Source organism: Mastigoproctus giganteus, chromosome 2 (assembly GCF_048544385.1).
Source record: "Mastigoproctus giganteus isolate SK-2022 chromosome 2, ASM4854438v1, whole genome shotgun sequence".
NCBI classification, from domain to species: Eukaryota; Metazoa; Arthropoda; class Arachnida; order Uropygi; family Thelyphonidae; genus Mastigoproctus; species Mastigoproctus giganteus.
The window spans coordinates 153,917,534-153,930,308 of NC_143576.1; the positions used below are offsets into that span (position 1 = coordinate 153,917,534).

Below are 12,775 nucleotides of genomic sequence, written 5' to 3' on the forward strand. Positions count from 1 at the left end.
AGCTGTGTATTATCTGTGTAATTAGGTGCGTATTAGGCTTTTGAATTATTTTGGTTATACAGTGTATATGAATATTTTATTGAATAAAATTCCACATTTCATAATTTATTTTGAAAAATTTTAAACATTACTCACCTTTTCCAACTCTCTTGGAATTTTCCAGAAGATATAAAACTTTTCTCTCCTTTCGGTGTATCGCTGTTCATCATTTTCCAGAAGGTAACCACGACGTAATTCCCCATGGAGATAATCAAAGAGAGAAACACCTGAAGTAAAAACATAAGCTTCTAAATTGCTACAAATAAAAGACAGAAATAACTTTATTTTAATTGCTCAGAAATATCTTAAATGTTTGTGAACTTCATAAGTGAGTACATGAGTTAGTTTGTCTAAATCGATATTTAAATACTTGCTGAATTCAAACCAAGTCGGTAACATCATTCTGTATCCTTCATGGACATTATGAGGGAGCAGGTAATAAAATTAATAAAATTGATTTAAAGGCCAAAACTTCCATAGCAACATATGACTAAAGCACTTGGGGTATGCCAAATCCTATAAAAAAAGTACTATTAAACTTTTCTATTCGAGAGTTTTGTGAAATTCTACTCCTTCCTGTTCTTGTAGTGCTTGGCATTTATTTTTGGGTCATATTTTCTGAGTAGTTAGAAATTAACACAACTTGTTCTTTCTATTATGTTTTATAATGTATACCATATGAAAAATGTAAAAAATTAAGCTTTTTTTTTAAAAAAATTATATGTATATTTTGATACAAGCACTAATGCACATTTCAAGCATTAAATTCTTACAGAAGTGTATTAACTTGTTTATATGCCTCCATGTTCACCAAGCTATATTATTTAATCTCTTTAAAGGAAAATATTTTTTTGGTTTCCCTATAAGAAATAGGCTTCCATCTTTTGTTGTGGAAGTTGATAGCCTAAATAAATTTAAGGCTGAGCTGGACAGGTATTTGGAACGAATGGAGGGGTGAAATTAGAGCTTTTTTTTTTTTTGCTGATGCTGCATAAGCTTGTTTTCTTGCATCGTGTGCCTCTACTAATGCTAAATGTCAGAATGATTCCAGTACATCTATGCGTTTAGGGTGCTGGGTTAAGATCCAAAGTATACTGGTGCTGTTATTTCATTATAAATAAAAAAAATCATTTTTCAAAAAATAATTAAAAAATAAATACCGTAGTGATGTGTAAATACAGCTTACTTTGAAGTTGAAATACCCTGCATACCCATTTACTTTAATTTAAAAGGGGATAAAAATGCATTTTTGATGAAGGATGATGAAACAATATTGAGATTCAACATTGTTGATTCAATGATTTTCTGGCTGTAATATATATATATATATATATATATATATATATCACTAAGTTATTAAAATGCAAATGATGATCTTAGTTTTATAAATTCACTGATAACTTAAGATTTCAACCAGAAAATTATGAACTTGAGGGGTGGGGTAAACAGCTACAGTATACTCCAGCATATAAGTTATATAATTTTAAAGGCAAAAATTTTATAAGTTAAGTTGACTTCTCTTATTTTTAAGTATACAGAGATATGGACTACTGTGATACAGCTGCACATTGCTCATCAGGATTTTCATCCAACCAGCTCCATTAAAAATGAAATATAGGCACAACCAACTATGATCAATGGCATTTATTAATTTTGTGAAATATATATATATATATATATATATTTGTTTTTTGTAATATATATGCTGTCATGTGAATACAATTATTGGTTATCTTAAGGGTTCATCTAATTTTTATTTCTTTTTGTGTGAGAATTACACAAAACATGTTATTACATTATAAATGTGTTATTCGTGACCTTAAATGAGTTGTTCTTAATGAACTATTTCTATTTAGAGCTAACCTCAATTGAACATGCAATTTATTCCACAATAGTTTTATTAACTAATGTAAATATTGCAAAACCTTTGCTGATTCACATGCATCTAATAAATACTGTCCACTTCTAAGAGACAAGAAGTGGAGTTGCAGTATATACATGCAATCAAGGAACCAGTGAAGGATTTGCAAACATCACACAAATCAAAAAGGAGGTCAGGCAAGAGAAGGCAGATTAAGAGACATCTTTGGTGAAGGATGCAAAGAAAAACAGCAAGGCTTCTTTACTTATGAAAACACTAGAAGGAGGGGATGAATCAAATTGGTTCACTTGATATCGATGGTTTGACTGTTGATGATTCTGCTCAGGGTTGCTGACAAACAATGAATATTCCGCATCAACATTCACATATGAGGAATTCTTTAAGGAAGGAGATGCTGGAAGTTAATCAATTCTAAAAGGGAGCTAAATTATTTTGTAATAACTGAGAGAAAATTGAAAGATAAATTCTTCAAGTTAAATATAAGGAAGGCACCTGGGGTGATTGGATCTATCCAATTATATTAAGGAATGCAACAAAGGAAGTAAGCAAACTCTTAACCATAATTATGAGACCATCCTTGGATTCAGCGGAGGTCCCCGCAGACTGGAGATGTGCGAATGTATCCCCAATTCACAAAGAGGATCAAAGGGTGACATGGGTAATTATAGACCTGTCAGTTTAATTTCTGTTCAAAGGAAAATAATGGGGTCCCTGGTAAAAGAAGTAATGGAGGTCATCTAGACAAGGTTGCAATTATACTTCAGACAGCACGAGTTTGTTAAGGGAGAAATCTTGTTCGACCAATTTGATTGGATTCTAAGATGTGGTCACAAAAGAACTGGATGCAAAAAATAATTTTGATATCATATAGAGTAAACCCTTGCTAATCTGGATCAAAATATGAAAAATTCTGTTCACAGTTGAGTACTTTGAAAGACAGGATTTAGGAAGGCAGATGAGTCATTCTGGCTATGCGCTGATTGACTGGGGGGGGGAGAGAGAGAGAGAGAGAGAGAGAGAGAGAGGGGGGGAGAGAGAGAGAGAGAGAGAGAGAGAGAGAGAGAGAGAGAGAGAGAGAGAGAGAGAGAGAACATACATTATATTGTCTTGTTCCTGGAAAAAAAAATTGAAGAATTTGGTACTGGCTAGACTATGTCAGATATTAAAAAACAAAAAGAATCTATAAAGACATTTGCTTTAAACTTCTATGTGGGGAGTGATAAAAGCAGTGTATCAGACAGACAGACATTAAAAAAACCAAAAGAAGTGTTGCTGGAAGCTATACTTAAGTGATATTCACAAATCAAATGAGTTAGTGCATAGCATCATATTAGTTTGTAGTAAAATCGCCAAAGTGGGTGAAATGGCATTGTTTTTGTTATATTTCATATTGTGAATGCCTTCACCGAGTTTCCCTGATATTGCAATGCTTCAAATAAGCAACGCTTCCCCAGTGGAGAAGACTAAAATAACTTATTCTCGGCGGATCAGGTGGTGGTATCTGCCAAGAATAAGTAACACTTCCCCAATGGGGAAGCATATGTAATAAAAACGATGTCATTTCACTCAATTTGGTGATTTAGCATTAGTAGAGGCATATGATGCAAGAAAGCAAGCTTATATAGCATCAGCCAAAAAAAAAACTTCCCATTTCACCCTTCCATTCAACTCCAAATGCTTGAACTTATTTCAGTCTTCGACCTCCACTACGACAGATGAGGGTAATCTCAGCAAGAGGAAGAATCCCATCAGCACTCGACTAGCTCAAACCATTCAAGGCCTTATACACCTCAATTAGATCACCTCGCAGGTGCCTAGTCTCAAGACACTGAAATTTTCAGAACTTAAGTCAGTCTTTCTTGGTAACAGCAACCCACCGTTCCACTCACTAATCTTGTTGCCCTTCTCTGTATTCGTTCCAGCAGCTATACATCCTTCCTAAAATGAAGCCTCCAAACCAGTATGTAGTACTCAAGGTGTAGCTTGACCATTTATTTATACAAGGGGACAATCACCTCCTTATCCCTGCTAGCAAAATTTCTGTATATCATTGACAAGATACCATGCGCTACTCCTGCAGCCTGTCTGCACTGCTCAAAAAAACTTCATATCTGATTCTGCAATTACCTCCAGGTACTTTTCATTCACTACTACCCTGAGTATAGTAGAGTAATCCAAGAGTAACATATCACACAGTTGGTACGTTACTCTGGGGTTACTGCTACGCATATGCAGTACTTTACATTTGTAAAAGTTAAACTTCAGTTCCACCTCTCAAGCCCATCTGCTCAACTTTTCTAAATCCTTTTGCAGTAGTATACTATCATTACTATCATTAACAACCCTGCCAACCTTTGTATCGTCTGTAAACTTAAACATTAACCTTGATATACCTTCATCAATATCATTGATAAATACAGAAAAACAACATTGAGCCCAACACCGAACCCTGGGGGGACTCCACTAATAACATTAGTCCAAGAAGAGCATTATCCATTGATTACCACTGTCTTCTCCCACTCAACCATCCTTCTATCCATTGTAGCAACTTGACCTTAATGCCATATTGTCCTCAATGCTCCAATTTCCTAAAATCCAAGTATATGGTATTCAAATTATTTTTTGCATCCAGTTCCTTTGTGACCACATCATAGTATCCAATCAGATTTGTCAGAAAAGACTTCCCTTAACAAATCCATGCTGTGTGTGAATTATTTTTTTTTTGGTTTTTTTTAGGAGCATTAGCAACTAAGGCCATATTGCTCCGTGATATGCGGTGGTCATTCCCTGACCTTTCTGCATCCTACGTATTTAGTGGTGACGGGCTCGAACCCCAGTCTAATCAAGAAGCCTGTGCTACGCACTGCTGCTCCTTCCCACCTGGCTACGGAGGCGCCTGTGTGAATTATAACTGCAATCTTGTCTAAATGATCCTGCAGTGCTCCTTTAACTAGTGACTCCATTATTTTTCTTGGAACAGAAGCTAAAATAATTCCTCCTTTGTGAATTGGGGACACATTTGTACATCTCCATTCCATGGGGACCTCCCCTGATTTACTATGAACTAACATAATGCTATGTACTAACTTGTTCAATTAGTGAGTTTTCTGTAGTCTGAGGCTTTTAGCCCTAAAACCTTCTTAGTGGTATTCGCAGCAACGATCAAGTGGCACTGGCGTGCATGGTATTGAGCTAAACGCAGCAAGTTTGCAAAGCATTTGAAGTTGCACGATTTTACTTGTAGTTAAGAATGGCTGTGGCAATTTAGATAAAGACACAATATTACTAATAGAAAAATTTGTGGTGAAGCCTTAAGTGGCGATGTTGAAGGTATTGAGCCATTTAGAAAAAAATTAAATGAAATAATAATACAATCAAGACAAAACTTGACAGTTTCTTCGAACCTGCATTATTACGCTCAAAAACAAGTACAACTTTTCAGTCTTCTATTGATGGATGTTTGTATTATCTTTTTATAGTCTTTTAAATAAAGGCTCTACAGTGATATTTTTATATATTTTTATCAGCACTGCCTATCAGCACCTTTTTTGTCTTTTAGGGCTATCTTTTGCTTCACTAATCCGGATGACCTCCCCCCCCCCACAATTAATCCGGTTTGGCAAGGGTTTCCTGTACTTGGATTTCAGGAAAGTTTTTAATATTGCTGCACATAAAAGACTGCTGTACAAATTAGAGCAGAGCGTAGGGTAAGTTGCTGCTATGGATAAAGGGATGGTTGAGTGGGAGAAAACAGAGCAGTAATCAATGCACATTGCTCTTCATCGACTAATATTATTAGTGGATTGCCCCAGGGTTCAGTGTTGGGCCCATTGTTTTTTTTTTCTGTATTTATCAATGATATTCACGAAGGCATATCCGGCTTAATGTCAAAGTTTACAGATTGGCAGTAATGACACTATGCTACTACAACAGGATATAGAAAAATTAGGTAGATGGGCTGAGAAATGGCAATTGAAGTTTAACATTGATAAATGTAAAGTACTGCATATGGTAGCAGTAACCCCATAGTAAAGTACCAACTGTGAGGTATTACACTCAGGGTAGTGGAAAATGAAAAATATTTGGGCGTAATTATTCAGTCAGATATAAAGTTTTCTGAGCAGTGCAGACAGACAGCCTGGACAGCTGATGGAGTTTTGTCAATGCTATACAGGAATTTTGCTAGTAGGGATAATGGGGTGATTATCCCACAGTATATGGCAATGGTCAGGACACACCTTGAGTACTGCATACAGGTCTAGAGGCTTAATTTTAGGAAGGATGTACAGTTGCTAGAATGAGTACAGAGAAGGGAAACAAGATTAGTGAGAGGAACAAAGGGGTTTGCTTACAAAGAAAGGTTTAAGTTCTGCAAGTTGCAGCATCTGGAGACTAGGCACCTGCAAGCTGATCTGATGAGGTGTAAAAAGTTTTGAATGGATTGAGCAAGCTAAATGCATATGGAATTCATCCTCTTGCTCAGACCACACATATGAGGGAGAACAAATTCAAGTTCAGGAAGGACGGTCACAGAATACATGTGGCAGTCTGCCTTTAACTAGCAGGTAGTTGATTGGTGGAACAAACTTCCATCTGTTGTTGGAAATTGACAGCTTAAATAAATTCAAGGAGGGGATGAATAGGTGAAATAGGAGGTGATTTTTTTTTGGCTGATGCAATATAAGCTTGCTTATATTGCATCATTTCCACTGCTATTGCTAGTTGATAAAAAACAAAAGAAACTTAGTATTATAAAATAAACTGTATGCTTGATTGAAGTAGCTAATAACATTTTAGGATAAAAAAAAAAGCCTCAAACTATGTAAAATTAAAACTATTATATTAGTTAGTGCATTTGCATCATTACTACATAGTTGAATTTTTTAGACAAACTGATGTTTGTACATAACATCTCATATTGTGAAATCCTTCACGAGTTGCCATCCTTATGTTTAAAATAAGTAATGCTTCCCTATTACAGAAGACTACTGTTACTTATTTTCAGTTGAGTACCACCAGTCAGACAGCACTCTTTCAAAGCTATTTGGCTTCTCATGTGGGTAGGTACCCAGAGGTATAAGAGTTGCCGACTCAGTTGTGATTTATTTATGCAATATGAAAGATTGCCAAAAAGTGTGCTTCTTAGACTAATAATATTTTAGAACAGAAAGCCTCAAACTATGACATTAGTCACCATACCCGCATCACATTTTATTGTCTCTCATATTGTGTAAATAAATCAAAACTGGGTTGTCAACCCTTAAACCTCTTTTTTTTATACCTCTATTCTGTTATACCCCTTACCCGCTCACTGATGAGAAACCAAATAGTGTCAAAACGGTGGTATTCAACTGAAAATAAGTAACAGTAGTCTTCTCTAATGGAGAAGTGTTACTTATTTGAAGTATAAGGAAGGCAACTCATTGTGAAGGATTTCACAATATGAGATGTTACAATAATGATACCAATGTACAAAACTTTGGGCTGTCTAAAATATTCAACTATGTAGTAATGATTGAAATAAATGCACTAAGTAATATCATATTTTAAAGGTAGCTTTAAATATGTTAAAAATAAATATTATATTTGACGTGTTCTCATAACTGGTGGATGTTTAGTATTTTTTTAAAATTTGTTCAAGAAAAATATCAATTATGAAGAGTATGGGAAGATCAACAACAACAAACTATTGTGCATACATCTATGAAAATGATGGTTTAAGCATTGCTATGTTTGTTTGTTTGTTTTGTTTTTTGGTTTTTAGAAGCATTAGCAACTAAGGCCATATTGCTCCGGGATATGCGGTGGTCATTCCCTGACCTTTCTGTATTTGATGGTGACGGGCTTGAACCCCGGTCTAATCAAGAAGCATGTGCTACACACTGCTGCTCCTTCCCACCTGGCTACGGAGGCGCCCATGCATTGCTATATAACACAAGTCGACAACCTTTTTTGAGTGAAGAGCCATTTTTGATCTAATTAAAAAAAAAAAAAAAGACAATCCAAAGAGATGCACCTCAGCTCAAGCTGGGTGGAGGGAGAGGGGCGGGGGAGTTTTTTAAGAAATGGAATAGAGTGGCAACGTGTTTTGTTAAAAAATAGGGTGCCTCCGTAGCCAGGTGCGAAGGACCAGCAGTGCGTGACATGCGCTTCTTGATTGGACCGGGGTTCGAGCCCGTCACCACCAAATACGGAGGATGCGGAAAGGTCAAGGAAATGACCACCACATATTCCCGGAGCAATATGGCCTTAGTTGCTAATGCTCTTAAAAACCAAATAACCAACCTATTAAAAAATATAGGTATTTTTAGATATTATTTATTAATACTGAAAAAACGTAACAAACATCAATTTGGTACGAATGAATGTGACTTTTGTTGCTGAACTTCTTGAGCGAGTCTCTCAACATCAGGAGAGTATGCCCAGTGGGTAGTTGATTGCTGGAACAAACTTCCATCTGTTGTTGTGGAAGTTGATAGCCTAATTTTTATATTTCAACATGCTGAGAGACTCGCATTGTTCAGACAGTTTCTTGATTTATTTTTAATATAGTCGAAAATATTTGCCTGCAGAAATTTGTTGAACCAAAAAACTGAGAGAAGTCCAAAAGCAAATATTTTCAAATTTGTATACGTATCAGGTAAGCTACTGCACATATTGAACACAATTTGGTCTTGCTTTTTCAACTTGTCTCTCGCCGTCTATTTGTGTAGAATTGCAAGGGCAGCCTTTTGCCTCTCCAAATCCTCAATTTCAGTTTTAAGGCATTTTAGTCTTGCACTCCACATGTCCTTGATTTTTAAGTCCTCTAATTCCATTTCAAATTGTGCTTCACGTGGGCTAAAAGTTAAAGAGCTGCAGTTACATGCTTAAAGAGCCGCATGTGGCTTGCGAGCCACGGGTTGCTGACCCCTGCCATAGAATGTCATATCACTGATTTTTTTCCTTATTTAAACAAGTTTCTTCAATGGTACATATCTGGTTGCAAGTTATTTTTCAGGGGCAATTTATTTTTAATTTAAATTTGTAAGATGACATACATCCACTGCATGGTGGCTCACAGGGGCCACTTTTATTTCTGTAATTTTTTTTTAATTTGAAAGTAAAACAAAATTCTCCCACCAATATTCTCTAAATGATTATACGGTAATTTCTGATTTTATTTCAATTTACTAGAGTCACAGGTAACCTCTTGTGACTAGTCTGGCATCTGTCGTTTTTGGAATTAGCTTAAGTGCACGAACAGTGCTTATCTATCAATCATAATTCATTTCCCCACCCACTTTTCAAGGTGGAGGTATGAATTATGGGTAATATATCTGCACAATGGCATTAAGGCTCTTTGTACCTGTCATGTATATTTTTTGAAAACTGCTTGTTTTTAAATTATCTCTAGCAAGTGGAAGAATTTTTTTGATATGCTCAAGACTTACAAGCTTAAATAAATTAAGACACTATACAAAGAATACAGCACAGCTGAAACTCTCCTCAAATTAAAGAATGGCAAATGATTAGGGGATCTTTTTATCCCCACCTCCAATCATTTGTTTTAACCATTTTTCTCTCCCAATCATTGGGGGAGGAGAAAGATGTGGTCAAGTCTTTCAAGTGTCTGGGTGCAAACAGGAAAATACTACCCTTAAATAGATGAAAAGATACCAATGACACTAACATTCTTGGTGCCCCTGAGAGCTAGTGCCTGGATGTGACAATTTTCAGGCTTCCATGTTAATATGGTCGTAAGGAGAGATAATCAGCAACTTCATATTATCTGTCATATAGCAATGACCATACAGAATTTATTTTTTCAGTGATTATAACTACTTGTCCTTCTACACATAGTATGGAAAAGGCTGGTTTGATATTAGTCTCATAGGGAGGAATGTGTGGATTTATTTCATTCTATGGCTGTGTTAATTAGTTTCAACTGAAGGTTATATGTCATTTTCTTCCTAGAAACTTTGGTTTTTCATCTAGTAAACAAGCCTCCTATATCAGTTGTTACCAAAGTGGGTGATACTGTCCCCTGGGAACAGTGGGATTACCTAGGGAGCACTAAAAGGCAAGGGGGTGATGGGGGTGTGCTGGAGGAAGTGGGTCCCTTCGAGGATGTTGATCACATATAATTGACAAGGCTAGAGTCTAAATGAAACACCTTCCCGGCTTCATATTTAAAGTTTTACTGCCTTTATTGCTTTCAAAGCTATTTACTTTGGTCACGTTTACGATGATGGAAATCATTTTCCTTGTTGCATTTCCAACATCATATTTGGTGGAAAGTGGTTTTAGTGTGGCCATCTAATATTTCTCTAAGCAAAGAAAATGACTTCAGTTTACTAAATGTAGTGATGTAAGACTCCTGCTAAATGATTTAAACCACACATTGGGAAACTGTTATCACTTCATCAACCCCAGCCACAGCATTAAGAATTTATTGAATGGTGAAATAGTTACTAAATGTGGTATCTAAGACTATCAGACTTTGAAAAGCTGGTATTATTGGATTAAGTTCATAAATTTTGTTGAATTAATTGAACTAAAAAGTTTTAATTGGATTTTGAATAAATGTGGTATTCATTGTTACTATTGAATTTTATTGTTATTATCTTCCATAGTGGGTCGTGCAAATTTCTGGTCTGAATAATGCTTTTTATGAATTTATGGAAACGAGTGAAGTGGCTGACAAAGTTTGGGAACCATGGCTCTAGATGCAATTTACAGAATATATAAAATTATATCTACAGATTTACTAAATATATGGCAATTTAGTGGCCTTAAATAAATAAATTTTAAAAAGGCCAGCACATCCTGACCATCAGTGGTGACCAGTAGTACTAGAGGCATGTGATGCAAGAAAGCAAGCTTATGTAGCATCAGCAAAAAAAAAAAAATTTGCACATCTGTTCCCTCTAAAAGTTTGTTCAGTTCCTCTTTGAATTTAATTAAGCTTTCAACTTCCACAATGACAGATGAAAGTTTGTTCCAGCAATTAACCACCCGCTGGCTAAAGGCAAATTTACGCATCTATTCTACAATTGTCTTTCCTCAATTTGAATTTATGCCCCCTCAGGCTCATAATCTGAGCAAGAGGAAGAATCCCATCAGAATTGATCCTGCTCAACCCATTCAAGGCCTTATACACCTCAATCAGATCATCTTGCAGGTACCTAGTCTCCAGATGCTGCAATTTGCAGAACTTAAGCCTTTTTTGGTAAGAGGACCCCTTCATTCCCCTCACCAATCTTGTTGCCCTTCTCTGTACTCACTCAAGCAACTCTACATCCTTCTTAAAATGAGGCCTCTAGACCTGTATGCAGTACTCAAGGCATGGCCTGATCATTGCCTTATACAAAGGGATAATCACCTCTTTTTCCCTACTAGCAAAATTTCTATATATCATTGACAATTCCCCATGACCCACTCTGGCAGCCTATCTGCACTACTCAATAAATTTCATATCTGACTGCATAATTACTCCCAGATCTCTTTCATTTTTTACCACCTTAAGTGTAGTACCACACAGTTGGTATGTTTCTGTGGGGTTACTTCTACCCATATGCAGTACTTTGCATTTGTCAATGTTAAACTTCAGTTTCCAATTCTCAGCCCACCTCTTCTAGATTCTGTTGCAGTAGCACACTGCCATTAACAACTCTGCCAACCTTTGTATCATCCACAAACTTGGATAGTAAGCCTGATATACCTTCATCAATATCATTTATAAATAAACAAAACAGTGGGCGTGACACTGAACCCTGAGGGACTCCACTAATAATATTAGTCCACAAAGAGCAGTGTCCATTGATTACCACTCTGCCTTCTCCAACTCAACCATCCTTTTATCCATTGTAGTAACTTGCCCTTAATGCCATACCACTTAAATCTGCACAGTAGTCCTCCATGCACAACAGTATCAAAAGCTTTCCTGAAATCCAAGTATATATCAAAATTATTTTTTGCATCCAGTTCCTTTGTAACCATATCATAGTATCCAATCAAATTTGTCAGACGAGACTTTCCGTTAACAAACCCATGCTGTCTGAATTATTACTGCGGTCTTGTCTAGATGATGCTGCAATGCTTTGTTAACCAGTGACTCCATTATTTTTCCAGGAACAGAAGTTAAACTAACAGGTCTATAATTACTCGTGTCACCCTTTGATTCCCCCCCCCCTTTGTGAATTGTGGATACATTTGCACATCTCCAGTCTATGGGGGCTTCCCTAGTCCAAGGATGCTCTCATAATTATGGCTAAGGGTTTGCTTCATTCCTATGTTGCCTCCTTTAATATAATTGGATAGATCCCATCGACCCTAGGTGCCTTTCTTATGTTTAACTTCAACAATTTCTCTTCCACTTTGATCTCAGTTATTACAAAATCATTAAGCTCCCTGTTAGAGTTTAATAAGTTTGTGTCCTTCAGATATGCATTAATCTTTGGAAAATGTAGAAATATGTACTATTCACTGAAGAAGAAAAAAAAAATGGACATATGACAGGAAAGGGCACCAAAAGTAATAATTCCCAGAATTATATCTGAGTCAGCATTTAAATTTTTGAAAGTCACTCACTGAGACCTACAGTTGCTAATAAGCATGACTTGAGAATATTCTAATTCTGGTAATATCTGGACAATACATTCTACTCACATCACCAGTTGTCACTGCAGTCTGGTAAGGGGTTATAATGTTGGCAGCACATCATCTAACCTTCCCCCACTTCCAATCCTGTGCTGTAAAATTCTTAAGGGATTTAATCAAATATTATCACACTTTGACACTTCTAATAAAAGTTGATTTATTACCAAATCGACCAATCCTCTTTTAGACAGATGACAAACCATTTGACATATA

General features: G+C 36.1%; 1 protein-coding gene across 1 annotated transcript in view; it reads right to left on the reverse strand.

Moving 5' to 3' along the window:
* Positions 1-12,775, reverse strand: part of LOC150089672 (transmembrane anterior posterior transformation protein 1 homolog) — a 309,390-nt gene that overhangs the window by 157,979 nt on the left and 138,636 nt on the right. The window contains exon 4 of the mRNA XM_090389591.1: positions 136-266. Within this exon, the coding sequence (XP_090245717.1) occupies positions 136-266 (131 nt within the window). The remainder of the gene's footprint in view (positions 1-135; positions 267-12,775) is intronic.